This window comes from Nematostella vectensis, chromosome 7, assembly GCF_932526225.1.
Source record: "Nematostella vectensis chromosome 7, jaNemVect1.1, whole genome shotgun sequence".
Classification (NCBI taxonomy): Eukaryota; Metazoa; Cnidaria; class Anthozoa; order Actiniaria; family Edwardsiidae; genus Nematostella; species Nematostella vectensis.
This window is the reverse complement of record NC_064040.1, coordinates 10,794,419-10,807,188: the sequence shown is the minus strand read 5'-3', so window position 1 is coordinate 10,807,188 and position 12,770 is coordinate 10,794,419. Positions and strand designations below refer to the sequence as shown.

The following is a 12,770-nucleotide window of genomic DNA, read 5'->3' as shown; positions in this document are numbered from 1 at the left end:
TTTTAGTACGCAAAAGAATTTGTATAGTGATGAAAAAAGGGGAAATTAAAGGGAATAAACTTCATACTGGACTCACTTTATTGTTGTCTGTTTGGGGGATCTCGCCTGAGTATTATGGGCCCATTTTACTTACCCGTTTTCCTTTCAGCACCCATACATGACGAGAGAAGAAGGGGCTTTCTTCTTCTCTCAAATTCTCTTGCGTACTAGAATAAAAACCGAGTGCTAGGGTTACCTGTGGTTCCGTGCGTTTGTAACGGCTTCGCACGCGCGCAGCCAGATCCTATGAATCCGATTGGCTGAATCCTGTATTTTGAACCAATCAGATGCTAACGCGCGCATTACGTGAAATGCATGTCTTATTCGTTGTCCAGAAAATTCGTCTTGGCAACAAGAAAAACAGACGACTCGAGATGAATTCTTGAACGGAACTCTTCGTGAAAAGAAAAATTTAGATAATGAATAAAGTGACTTATTCTTATTTCTGGGTTGCCATCGCGGCGTGCAACACAGGAATGGTTGGAATGGAAAGAGGAAGTACGGAATTTTGGAGTACCAGTAAGTATGAGCTGGTATACTTTCGAGGCAAAGGGGCTTTTAAGTTACATCTGTAGCGTATTGACAATTGAGGATAGCAGAATGTTTCTATTTCGCTTTTCAAACATTCTAGTTACCTGTTGACATGATTTGTGATTTTCTGTAAGTTTCACCTTTTAAAACTAAAATTAAACATGTCTGGAAACGATTGTCAACAAAGTTATTATTTACAAATTCATATTTTTAGAATCTTTCGGGATAGTACAAGTAAAACGTCCGATCTAAAATCTGTGAAAACTTATCTAATTTAAAACAGCAATTAATAATACGCAATTAGCGGCTTTGGCTTTGGTAGAAAAAAATACTGTCAGTTTAGCAATGCGTATCCTGATCAGATGCTACAAAAAGATGTCGTTGCGTTTTTCAGGGAGTAGCGTATCGCCGTACTTTTTGTTCGTCGCCAAGAGAATCGTCCAGATCGTGTGCTTGACGCTGTACTTCATCGCTTTTTACAAATTCATCAAGTATACTCAGGGATGGTGGTTACAGTGGAGGTGAGACGACACGAGATAAAACTCATTAACACCATGATCACAAATATAATAATCATCAAGACGCTGTACTTCATCGCGTGGTTACTGTGGTAAAACGACACGTCAACTGGTTTGAAGGATATGTTTAGAGCAAACATCACCACCATCATCACCACAATTATCACCATCATCATCAACACCATCATCACCACCACCATTACCATCATTACCACACGATTATCCAAATACTTCCACTACATTAATCCAAGAACTCAATTACATCTGCATCATTATCATCATCTATCGACTGTTTTTTTGAGTTTTGTATCATTGCGACATTGAATAGCACGCATGTAAAGACGTCATCATCATCACCACCATTATGCACCAGTCAACTGACAGCCCGGGACATACCGGGAAAGTAACCCGGTCACGCAGGGGATTTAACACCTGTAATCCACCGGGGGGCCGGGGATTTAACAGAAGGGGCTGGGAGGAGGGGGAGGCCGCACCGCAATTGTCAGACCCCCACTTTTCAACATGCTCCGCGGTTCCTGTGTACAATTGAAGTATGGCTTTCTATAGTGGGTCGTTATCGGAAAACACTGGGGCCATGAACCGGGGGATTTAACAGCGTCACAGGCCCCGTTAGCCGGGATAGTAACGGGCATGTAGCATCAGATAAATGTTACTTTCCCCGCTATGTCCCGGAGGTCGGGGTGCCGTGGTTTCAATTGACTGGTGCATTATCATCATCACAATCATCATCATTTAGTATCATCACCTGTATCGACTTTTGTTAACACTTTCCAATCTCTCTAAGAATTGCACACAAACCCGGGTATGATCCAAGGGCAGGCCATATGGGCGGCAGCCGAAGACTAACTCCCGACACGAAACCACACTCTACCAAGCAATCAACTACTCTGTTTCTCTACGGCACAGGTAACCGAAACACCTGCATTGCCACCATACAGATCTTCTCTCGAATTTGGATCAATTCTACCAAGTTCAGCGGTTTCTTGTCACGTGCGCATGCTCCTAACAATAATCCTGTGCCGGGCAAACGCCGCACTCGGCAGATTATTTCTATGGTTGCCATGGACACGGAGCGCTGGCTATTTCCAAGAGCAGCTTTCCGTGGAGCAATAAATAATCAGATTATGGGGACCAGACTAATGCAACCGCTGACAAGGACCGGCGGCGCAAGACTTTGCTCCTTCTCTGACTCAAGTCGGAACCATTACCCTTCAAGCGTAGCGACATTTAAACCAAACGTAGCTCTCGAGTTTGATATCGACAAAGACTTTGCGGATGATGCCCCTGTGATGGGCCACGATAGCTCGGATGATAATGTGCCTGAATGGGACTATATTAGGCCGGTGCTGTGTTGCGGGGGACTTGCGTTTGCTCTTTATGTTGCATACCGATATATCAGATAATTATATAACAACAATGAACGCTGCACGCTACTAACTAGACCAACAACGACAGTATTGAAAAACGCAAGACTAGTTCCAGTACCGCGGTTAAACCAGCCTTTTTGTTTTGAAATGGCGGCGTTTTACCGGCGAACTGTCACATTTTGGCGAATGCTAAGAAAACTAGATAAAACCTAAGGCTAAATTTTTCATTATGACTCCCTCATTATCAAGCAAATTTGTCATCTTTTGTAAAGTATGGTTTTAATGCTGTACAGTAAGTCAAAACAGCGACCGAAGTCAGCCCTTCGTAACTTTACTCGAACGATTCAACACTGAGATTTTGTTTGTTTTCGCCAGAACACGCGCATGCGCATACTTATTCAGCACTGTCACCAACAACAAGTTTGGAAACCGGATTGCTCGTACCCAGGCTTCTCAAGCCATTAAAAACAAGTAAAAAATGTTTTAGTGAGCGCAATAAGCCACGGGAAGGTTTAGCGCTGGCGCAAAGGAAGCGCCTGGGTACGAGGCAGGAAACCGGATGTTAAGCTAGCCACTTGAGCTTTTCAAAAGTCTCTTCTCTCTCTCTCAAATCAGAGCTGAAGGCTGATATTTTGTTTGTTTGAAACACCTAAATATATGAAGATGGAGTTTGACTTTGCAAGGGTATGTAAATATTATGGAATGAATGGAATATGCGACTTAAACTAAGAAGTCACGTGTCTTTTAAAGTGGCAAATTCAAGCCAAAATATCCCCAGAAATTGCTGCTCCAGTCACGCCAGAGATTGATTAAGGAATAAAACATTAAAAAAAAAATAAGCCCTTCCTCATAGAAAATATTTCTGGTGGCTTCGTAAGCGGTAAATATGTTGCTTTTTGTTGTTGCTATTTTGCCGCCAAAAGCCGGAGAGCGCGCGAGTTTACCACCCAAAAAGTCACGAGATTTTTGTGTGCATGAATTTCAAATGAAAACATGAATCACGAAAGTCAGGACCCAGCACATCATATTTATTATTCTCAACATGAACATAATAGCCATGGCATTAATACCCTGACACAAAATAAAGATACAAAGTTTTGGAAACATTCTATTGACTTAACAGACCGTTTAGCTCTTTATAAACCATTTTATCTTAATACATGGCGAGTCTGCACAATAGACACTTTCTGTTTCTATAGCCCTTCACGGTTGACATTAATTTCCTTGTAATAAAGTTTCACTTTTCAGAATTCTATTTCGTTAGGTATAAAATTGTATTTCAGTATCAGAAATATCGAGCTATTAAATGCTAAGAAATTAAAATGATTTACGCGACTTGACCCAAGAGAACAAGGTCAAGGTATGTTTTCCTGTCGATATTGCTCGACTAGTTTATCACACATTCCCACAAACGGGAAATTAAGCAAAGCAACAGGAGGGTCTAGATGAAAATGATTTAAAAATTAATTGTTCAACGAAGGAGAGAAAACTTAGGGCGAGCAGATCATCAACGTTGGTGTGGAGAAGACGGTCTTCAGTTGAGAGACACGGCCAGAAATATCAACTTCGTATTACAAGGAAATACCTAAAGGCTTAGACATAAACAACCAACTGAACGTTTGGTTGATCTGGCAAAATCCTTTTGCTGAAGGAAAGAATACCTAAGGTAGCAGTAGATCATCAGCATTGATGTGAAGAAGACGCTTTACGGTGAGTGACAGACTAAGGAATACCATGGCCTAAGTTTGCACCAACGTACTTGGGTATCTTTGATTTTTCTTGCAACTTCCTTTCGCTGAAGGAAAAAATACTTATGGCATTCTGATAAGAAATAGCGGCAGATCATCAACATTGCGATGAGAAGAGAAGCCGTCCACATGACGAAATAAAACGGAATCACTAATAACCCTAATTCCCGCATATTTATATCATGTTTATTATTGTTATAATTTTGATTTATATTGTAGGTATTCACGATGAACGGAGAGGCATTAGCTTTGTTCTGTCTTCTGACGTTGAATATCTGTTCACGTTATGGTAAGAAATAAAATGGAATGAATCCTGGCGCGCGCTACTGTGGCTGTCAAGAGAATGTTAGCAAATCAACATACGACGGCAATCATAGTTTTGACTATCACAAACTACACAACACTCAAGACGATTCCGTCGAATTGTTTTTTTTTTTGCACACTAGTTGGCTAGTAAAGTTAACGGTCATTCAAATAGCACGTTTTTAGCATTCTTATTGGATTGTTTCACACAAGTGAAGAGGTATGGGGCATGTTTTACGATCTCTTTTCACTTCACAGCAAGATGTTTAAATCGTTCACACTTTGCGGTCACACACACTACTTCTAGCTTTCTTTTTCAGTTATTCTCATTTTCGGTTAAAGCTTGTGTTTCTTGATGATTTACGTTTTTTCATATACAGGCGTCCACACTCAGGGGACACATTTCATTGTTGGATTTATTGGATCTCCAAGTACCAATGCACTTAATGATGCGGTAATGCAAATCTACATAATAAATGCAAAAAACGTTACGTCAAGGGTCTTACTAAGGTACTACGACGAAGGCAAACTCATAACTGAAAAACATGAAGTGGAATATAATAAAAGGAAAATAATCGACTTCCAAGCCACTCGATACATTGATCATTTGAAAGGCACTGACAGAAAAGGGATCTCTATAGCCTCAGATGAACCTGTCTCAGTGTATGGATTGGACAGAAATTACAACGTATCAGGAGACTTTCTCCTGGCTCTTCCAATCATTATAGGGAAACCAAGATACTTCTACATCGTTGCCGGCTACTATCCGGAAACAGGGGGTTACTCCAAGCTCTCTGTGATAGCTTTTGGTGGCAAGACAAATGTATCTATAAAAGTCAAGAGTACAGGATATGTTTTCTATGGAGGATTAAGAATTTCAACGGACAAAGAGTTTGTGAAGACTCTGGATGAGATGGAAGCCATGAGTCTGTATAGTAATGACGGGGATTTTACGGGAACAGAGATAACGGCTAACGGGCCAGTGTCTGTCTACTCTGGGGTCATGAGGTATGAGCAAAACTCACAGTACTGCACAAGCTTGATGTCAAGTCAGATACCAGAAGTTAATGACTGGGGAAGAGAGTTTCTGCTAACTCCAATGAGATCTTATCATTACAGCTTGAGGATTATCGCTGGGTTTGATAACACAGTAGTAACAATGGGTAATTCTTCCGGAATTGTTCTTGATAGGGGTGGCTTTACAGAACAACGAGTTCCCCCAGGTGATGGACTAAGTAGTGTACTTTGTAAGCAACCATGTTTGGTTGTGAAATACACGATCTATGATAGCTGTTATCCTATTTCATCACACAGAATCGGTAAAAGATTCATGATGTTGGTACCTCCTACTAGTCGTTATTCATCGGTTGTTATATTTCCAGCACCCGAACCTATATCAAAGTATTATAAGGGTGAGCTCCAATACGTATCAGCTGTGGTGAAAAGTATATTTGTTGACGGAATGAGATATAACGGCAGGAATCTGAGGAGTAGCTCATCATGGAGGTCGGATCAGGAATCGGAGTATTCCATGTGGCATTTATCGCTATTGTTAGACAGTGGATCGGCTCTGAGTTTATATCACATCGACCCCAATGTAACATTTTACGTTTCAACGTATTACTATGGAAATGCAATGTGCCATGGTTTTCCTTTCGGGTGGAATATATGCCCATCAAAAAGTCAGACCCAGATGGATGGAATTGATAATGACTGTGATGGACAGATTGACGAGGAAGTGCTCAATGGGATAGACGATGATGGCGATGGACTAGTCGATGAGGATGTATCCGCACCCCCACCCTCTCTCACCCTACCAAGGAATGACACACTAGAGACTTGCTCACAGAGTGAGATTGCTAAGCGTCTCGGGGAAGCAACAGGTCAGCCAGGAAATCCAAACTGCTCCAAGAAGGGAGGGCCAGCAGTTATCAGTTATAGTGACACAGTTCTCAAGACTCACGGCTGTACGACTACCTTACGGCGCACATGGACCATAACCGATGGGTGTAGAAATTCCGTTGAGAAATCACAACTGATCACATTCTCATCACCCAAACCAAACATTACTTTTCCAGGAAATGTCACCTTAAGTTGTAGTTACTCTATCGACTCTAGTTCCACCGGACGCCCACTCAAACTTGTAAACAGATGCGGTAACGTGTTGAGGGAACATTTTGAGGATGTTCTCGTGGGTCAGTCGAGGTGTCCAAGTGAAACCCAGGTGATCCACAGAAGATTCGTGATCGCGGAGGATTGTGGGAGATCCTGGACACACGTACAGAAAATAGTGTTTGAACCAGAAAGATCATTAACAGGTGAGATCATTTTGTAGCTTTTACCTACTTAATTTCACGTAGAGCTTGCGCTAGGCTATACTACCCTTGTTCGACAACTTGTTCACGTCTGATTGGTAGCATATAAGATTGATCGTGACAGATTACGACTCTCCCTTAGGTCCGATAATGCAGGTGGTATGAGCGATATAATCACAATTGTTGCATCTCTTTCTATACCACTCGAAAGTGCAGGGTACGGGGGGCTCCCATAAATACAGACAGGGGTGATCTTCAGCAAAATCAATTTGAACCCTTAGGGATAGTACTTCGGGTGTGGTCAACAGCAATTGCTACCCCTAAAAGATTTCTAACCTTAAGAGACAGCACTGGAAACATATTTTCAGTTTTCGAAGATTTTGTTGCGGTCCTTAAGACCATCGAGCACATCCATATTGTAATGACTTTCGAGTCCGGTTGATATTCGATAGGGTGATCCATTAGTGTTAAATCGCTAAAACAATTATTTCACCACAACGTCTTTTTGATTGACAGAATCTTTGAAAAAGAGGGTTACAGGGGTTGGTGCAGGACTTGGAGTTTTTCTTGCGGTTGCCATAGTGATCATCGTTATTTTGCTATGCTTCCTCAAGAGACGACAACAATCCCCTCCCCCTGAGCCTGTCCCGAAGCCAAAGTCGCTAGATCCAAGTCCCCAGTCACTAGATCCTAGAACCCAGTCGCTAAATGTCAGCTATCAAGGACTTGTGTTTAAAAACAAAGATACCGATGGTGCAGTTGGAGCCAGCAGTTCGCACAGCTATGATGAACATAGAATGGACCCTCTTGACAAGGAAAGCGGAGGGGACGGAGAACCAGGCCATGAGAAACAAAACGATTTGCTGTATGAGAATACAGAATTCCAACAAGTATATGCTAATGATCTGAGCAATCAAGATATCTGGGACCATTCATCTATTGAGATGGATAAAAATTATAATAGCATTTACGAAATCCAATAAGTGTAACACAAAGGGACGAATGCCGGTTGCATGCTATAAATTGATAATTGAAATAGAAGCCAAAGAAAGGAGTAAAAGTAGGTGAGCATCGATTTTTTTTTACGATTTATTGACATCGCATACAATTTATGAGATTTCATTCGACCTTTATTTTGTAACAGATCATTTACGGGAAATAATTCGGATGATAACAACGGGAGGATGGTAAGCCTTTGTCTGAACTTAGCCTCATTTAAAGTTATGGCGGCAGTATTTTCAAACTCGTAAGCGAAAACACTTGCTGAGCGCACTAATGTCATCCGGGACATATCATCCGGGACATATATCATACGGGCCACATATGGATGGAGAACCAAGATACAAAACGGGGACTTATTATACGGGACACATAACATACGGGACATATATCATACGGAAAATACCATACGGGGAACTTATTGTATGGGACTCATATCATACGGGACAGATATCATACGGGACACAAGAAAACCGTGGATGCGCACAAGTGGTTGGTTACCAGAGACACAGGAGTGCTAGGGAAAAAAATAGTCAAACAGTAGACCGAGTAGAAGAATATCTGGAAAGAAGAATATCTGGAAATTTAATAATAAATGCTGTATCGACTTACATCATGAAAGCTGTTCCAAAGATACCTTCTTATTGTTAATGATGGTTGTGTTTGCTTATATGTTGATGTGTGTTGTACGATGAGAAATACATACCTGCCAACTCTCCCACCGGTTTTCTGCGGGAGACTCCCGGTTTTAAGCCTTCATTTCCCGGCAAAAAAATCAAAAACTTCCTATACATTTGCTGTAATCTCTCTGGAAAATTAATCGATGACTTCTTATAATGTTCTTGTATTTGAAGCACAATTTCCCGGTTTTTGAGTTTTTTGTGTTTATGATAACCTGTTTAACATTTTTTTTTTCTGTTGTCTTACCTCCAATAAAGCCGCCTTCTATACAAACTCTTCGGGAAAACACCGAGGACTGAACCAAAGAAAGCTCCTCCTTGATTTTCAAAACCCTTACAGATTGTCGAAAGGTCCGTATTTCCATTTTCCGTTTCAACCATCCCTGTGTTGCACGCCGCAAGGGCAGCAAGTAAGAAAGAGTTCCGTTCAAGCATTCATCTCGAGTCGTCTGTTTGGCTTGTTGCCAAGACGAATTTTCTGTGAAACGAATGTGACTTGCATTTCACGTAATGCGCGCGCTAGTGTCTGATTGGTTCAAAATGCAGGGTTTTTACCCAATATTGAAAAAGAATTATGAAATCTCTGAATAATCATTTAAAGTAGTCCAAGTAACGTCATTAATCAAATAAGCGCTTTCCCTAATATAAGCGCTTTCCCTGAAACGCTGTACATTAGAATGGTGTAATGATAACTGACAGTACTACCTGCGAAATTTTATTTGCACATTATTGTTAAAAGGCACTTATTCATCTGGAGGTAAAATGGATTCTGAAATAAGCGCCACGTCCCTTATCCGGGAAATTACGGCAGTCAATTCTCTACAGAGCCGATAAAAAACAAGCGCAGTAGCGCACTAGTTACTTTTTTGTTATAATTTATTTGATCTTTTCACAAAAGGTTTAAACTGTGAGTGGTTTTAAATAATTATACAAGTTTTAGTTTATATCCTTTTATTTACTTTATCGACAAAAATCTGCTTTCCCTTAAATAATAATCTTTCCCAAATAATTATATAAACACATCATCAAAAAGTATATATTAACTATATAAAAGATTTTAAAGCTTTCTTTTTCTCTATAATATCTATGAACAGGCACATTATGAACCAAAATCATACTTAATATAAACCATACTCCCTGATATAAAATACATTACATTTATAATAGATTTTTGGTAACCTGGGAAAACTGGAAAAATGTAGATCAAAATGTTGCTTTCTGTTTCTTTTCACCCCATAACTCCTCAATCATTATAACTCCAGCTTTGGATTGTGGGATTTAAACAAACAGGTGTATCTAATACTGCAATCAGATTCCAAACAAACTGAAATATGACTTAATGGGCTTGAGTCCAAAGAGAATATTGGAAAACTAACCCTTCCCGGTTCCCTTAGTCCTATAGCGCGCATAGACACGCAGAAACAATGCAGTGAATACAACAATTACACCAAACACAGCTTGTGCTGATAGTGGGTGTTGGTATAAGATACAGGAAATAACAATGCTTAACATCAGCCGTGTTGTCATTATAATCGTAAATACAACAGGACCAAAGCTCTGAATGGTGTAAAAGATAAAGAGCTGGCCAGTTGCCGAACACAGTGATAGAATCACAGAGTGATAAGCAAACTCTGGGTGGTCGATGGCGAAGATGACAGAGGAGAAAAGCTTCCCATTCTGCAGCAGTGACCAAAAGGTGAAAATACTTGAGAACAAGTTGGTGCCAAACATCATCTGCATAGAGCTCATCTTGTACGACTGGAAAAGCTCTGACTGCCAATTAGATGTAAAGCTGTCAAAGAGCATATAACCCAGAAGAATGAGAGCACCAGAGACAGTCGTCTCAACCGCAGTCTTCTTTTGAGTTCCCGTTGACAGTAGGAACAAACTGACACCCACTGATAGCACAACAGCAATAAAGTACTCATAGTACGGGTAGGATTTTTTGGACACCAGTTTACCCATCAACATCACAGGGATTATCTTTGATGCCTTGCACAGCACTTGAGTTGGAAAACTGACAAACTTCAAGGCTTCGTACTGACACCAGCTACTCATTATGTTAGAAAACGAAGAGTATGAATATTTATACAGAGGGGCTCTGTGCTGTGGTTGTCTAGTTACTATTATATAAACTCCAGCTACTCCCATAGCTAGAATTCTGTTCACAAAAACAAGGAATTGTGAGTTTTTGAATTTCACTTCTTTTGTAGTTCCATCTGGTAGTACCTCTTGATAGCTTTGTGTCATGACACGTTCCTGGAGAATCCCCCACATAATGTATGACATTTGAAGACCTGCTACGCATATGAGAAGTTTGGACGCTGTCCGTCGTAAGGAGACAGGTGTGGCATCAGATCTTTCATTTTCCATGGTGCCTTTTTCCATCTCACTTTGCGGATCTTCATGTGTTCCAAATACAAATATCTGGATTGATCTAAACAAGCAGCCATGAGCTGAAAAATAGATTAGATAATAAGTAAATCAACATACCACATAACTATATAAGAACTAATATTATTAGAGACAAATTTGCAAAGACTTCACTGACATGCTATGAAAAATCATCTAAATTGATTGGTAGGCCACTAACTATCCACTAAGGGTTTCTTCAGGGTAAAAGTATGGAAATTAAAACAAATTTCTTAAATATATCTGCATACCAATAATTGCTACCCTAAAAAATACCTCATAAGCAAAAAATACAACTAAAAATACCAAAACGCAGATTTAAGTACCCAATTGCAAAACAAATTCTCGAATGACAAATTGTTTTGTTTAGAAGTCGGAAATATGAAATAATCAGAAAATGCTAGCTCATGTCTCTTTCTGTGAACTCTTAAAAAGTACCATTTCTAACAGAAAAGCCATGTAAAAAAAAAATCCTGAGGCCCATTTTTGACCCCTAAAAATATGACAACGTGAACATTTTTATATCAAAGACAAAACAAATGACTTTATTTACAACTTCATTTACATTTGAGTGACAATATTTTAAAATGTCAGAAATATTTGGAATATTTTTTTTTTGGATAGAGAAAAAAAGACAAAAAGAACATGCTTGCAGAAGATAATATATGTACACTACTGTAAATGAGAAATATTTGTAGGATAAGTATTATAAATTACAGCAAAAATTATTCTTGTGTCTTTTATGATACGTTGAAATTATCAAAGAGAAATGTAGTTGAAGTATTTCCACTTGAATCAAATACATGAAAGCAAACTGGTGTGATGAATACTTCTGGAATAGACTTTGGTAGCTTGGAAACTTGCTCTAGAATTAGACATAAGGAAAAACCAGTGGCTAACAGGATAATCAGGAATTACATTCCCATTAGCTACCATAACCACTGGTTATCTATCAGGTGATGAACAGTAAAAAGTGAGAAATTAATTTTGACCCAATTAAATTAAATGAAGCAAGCAAACAAAAGGTGATAAGATTTTCTTTTTCTTGAGCAGCTAATAGCTCTGGTGAATGATTCAAAGGCAAAATAAAATATCTTTTGGAACAACTTAACTTTAAAAAAGAGGGACAACTGCAGGGTTTTCTGAATGAGGGGCACCAAGTTTTAAAAACTCATTTGCAAACTCCGTTAAAAAAACCCGGCACAAATTAAGCTTTTACTTACTTACTTATCGCTATCTTCAATTAAAATAATCTGCAAGTACTCTCACCTTCCTTCTCGTTGAAATTCGAGTTCTTGATCATCCGAATTACAACTGCTGCTGGTATGACGATAGTAGCATAGCCAACAACATTCCACATCAAACTAATAAACCAGACATCTTTCTCTGGGCTTCCCTCGCTAGAATTTTGGGTTTCGCTGACTTTCCCTTGCATGGACTGGTCACTTTCCGTTGAAGTATCTGTAGTCTCGCATTGTCCCAACAGTACACAGCGCAAGACAATTAAAACCAGAAGGATCCTTAGATTCCTATTCATTGCTCGGTTGATTTTGTGTAAAACGGATCAGTGTTCAAATGAATTCAATGTTTGAAAGTGACAAGTAGCTGGCCACGTGTCAACTCGGGCGGCCAGCCTGTTTTTCTTGGTTCTTGAAGAGCGAAGTCTTCTTCAACAGATAACCAACAGGAAAACTTAATCAAATTAGCGAGGCTGTTCCATACTCAAAAAGAAGTCATGACTCTTGCACTGAATAAATCAAACGCTTTAGTTGATTCTCTGCCACGTATATTGTGTTTTTTATTCGTTTTGAGAGATTGTTATGATGAGTTTTTCTCA

At 39.6% G+C, this 12,770-nt stretch overlaps 3 protein-coding genes and 1 long non-coding RNA gene across 4 annotated transcripts; 2 read left to right on the top strand and 2 right to left on the bottom strand.

Annotated features, from left to right (window-relative positions):
* The first annotated feature begins 36 nt into the window (after positions 1–36).
* On the top strand, positions 37–2,751 carry LOC116602330. The gene is made up of 3 exons (XM_032363747.2): positions 37–558; positions 965–1,091; positions 1,894–2,751. The coding sequence occupies exons 1-3, from the start codon at positions 459–461 to the stop codon at positions 2,510–2,512; spliced, it is 846 nt and encodes a 281-aa protein (XP_032219638.2). The 5' UTR covers positions 37–458; the 3' UTR covers positions 2,513–2,751.
* A 734-nt stretch (positions 2,752–3,485) lies between these two features.
* On the bottom strand, positions 3,486–9,155 carry LOC125568255. Its single transcript, XR_007312201.1, has 2 exons — positions 8,548–9,155; positions 3,486–4,271 (listed from the first exon to the last, which is right to left on the bottom strand). It is a non-coding gene; the product is annotated as an uncharacterized LOC125568255 (long non-coding RNA).
* Positions 4,051–8,492, top strand: LOC5518875. Its single transcript, XM_032363737.2, has 4 exons — positions 4,051–4,186; positions 4,444–4,513; positions 4,908–6,845; positions 7,359–8,492. Exons 2-4 carry the CDS (start codon positions 4,453–4,455, stop codon positions 7,823–7,825), a joined length of 2,466 nt encoding a protein of 821 aa, XP_032219628.2. The 5' UTR covers positions 4,051–4,186; positions 4,444–4,452; the 3' UTR covers positions 7,826–8,492.
* Positions 9,156–9,455: 300 nt separating the features above from the next.
* On the bottom strand, positions 9,456–12,763 carry LOC5518874 (adenosine 3'-phospho 5'-phosphosulfate transporter 1). Its single transcript, XM_032363739.2, has 2 exons — positions 12,203–12,763; positions 9,456–10,977 (listed from the first exon to the last, which is right to left on the bottom strand). The coding sequence occupies exons 1-2, from the start codon at positions 12,468–12,470 to the stop codon at positions 9,893–9,895; spliced, it is 1,353 nt and encodes a 450-aa protein (XP_032219630.2). The 5' UTR covers positions 12,471–12,763; the 3' UTR covers positions 9,456–9,892.
* Positions 12,764–12,770: the final 7 nt, after the last annotated feature.

Coding starts and splice junctions, on each gene's coding strand:
- LOC5518875 (XM_032363737.2), top strand. CDS start 4,453: ATGAACGGAGAGGCATTAGCTTTGTTCTGTCTTCTGACGTTGAATATC. Junction 4,514..4,907: donor GAATATCTGTTCACGTTATG/GTAAGAAATAAA, acceptor TTTCATATACAG/GCGTCCACACTCAGGGGACA. Junction 6,846..7,358: donor ACCAGAAAGATCATTAACAG/GTGAGATCATTT, acceptor TTTGATTGACAG/AATCTTTGAAAAAGAGGGTT.
- LOC5518874 (XM_032363739.2), bottom strand. CDS start 12,470: ATGAATAGGAATCTAAGGATCCTTCTGGTTTTAATTGTCTTGCGCTGT. Junction 10,978..12,202: donor GAATTTCAACGAGAAGGAAG/GTGAGAGTACTT, acceptor TCTATTTTTCAG/CTCATGGCTGCTTGTTTAGA.
- LOC116602330 (XM_032363747.2), top strand. CDS start 459: ATGAATAAAGTGACTTATTCTTATTTCTGGGTTGCCATCGCGGCGTGC. Junction 559..964: donor TACGGAATTTTGGAGTACCA/GTAAGTATGAGC, acceptor TGCGTTTTTCAG/GGAGTAGCGTATCGCCGTAC. Junction 1,092..1,893: donor GGATGGTGGTTACAGTGGAG/GTGAGACGACAC, acceptor AATCTCTCTAAG/AATTGCACACAAACCCGGGT.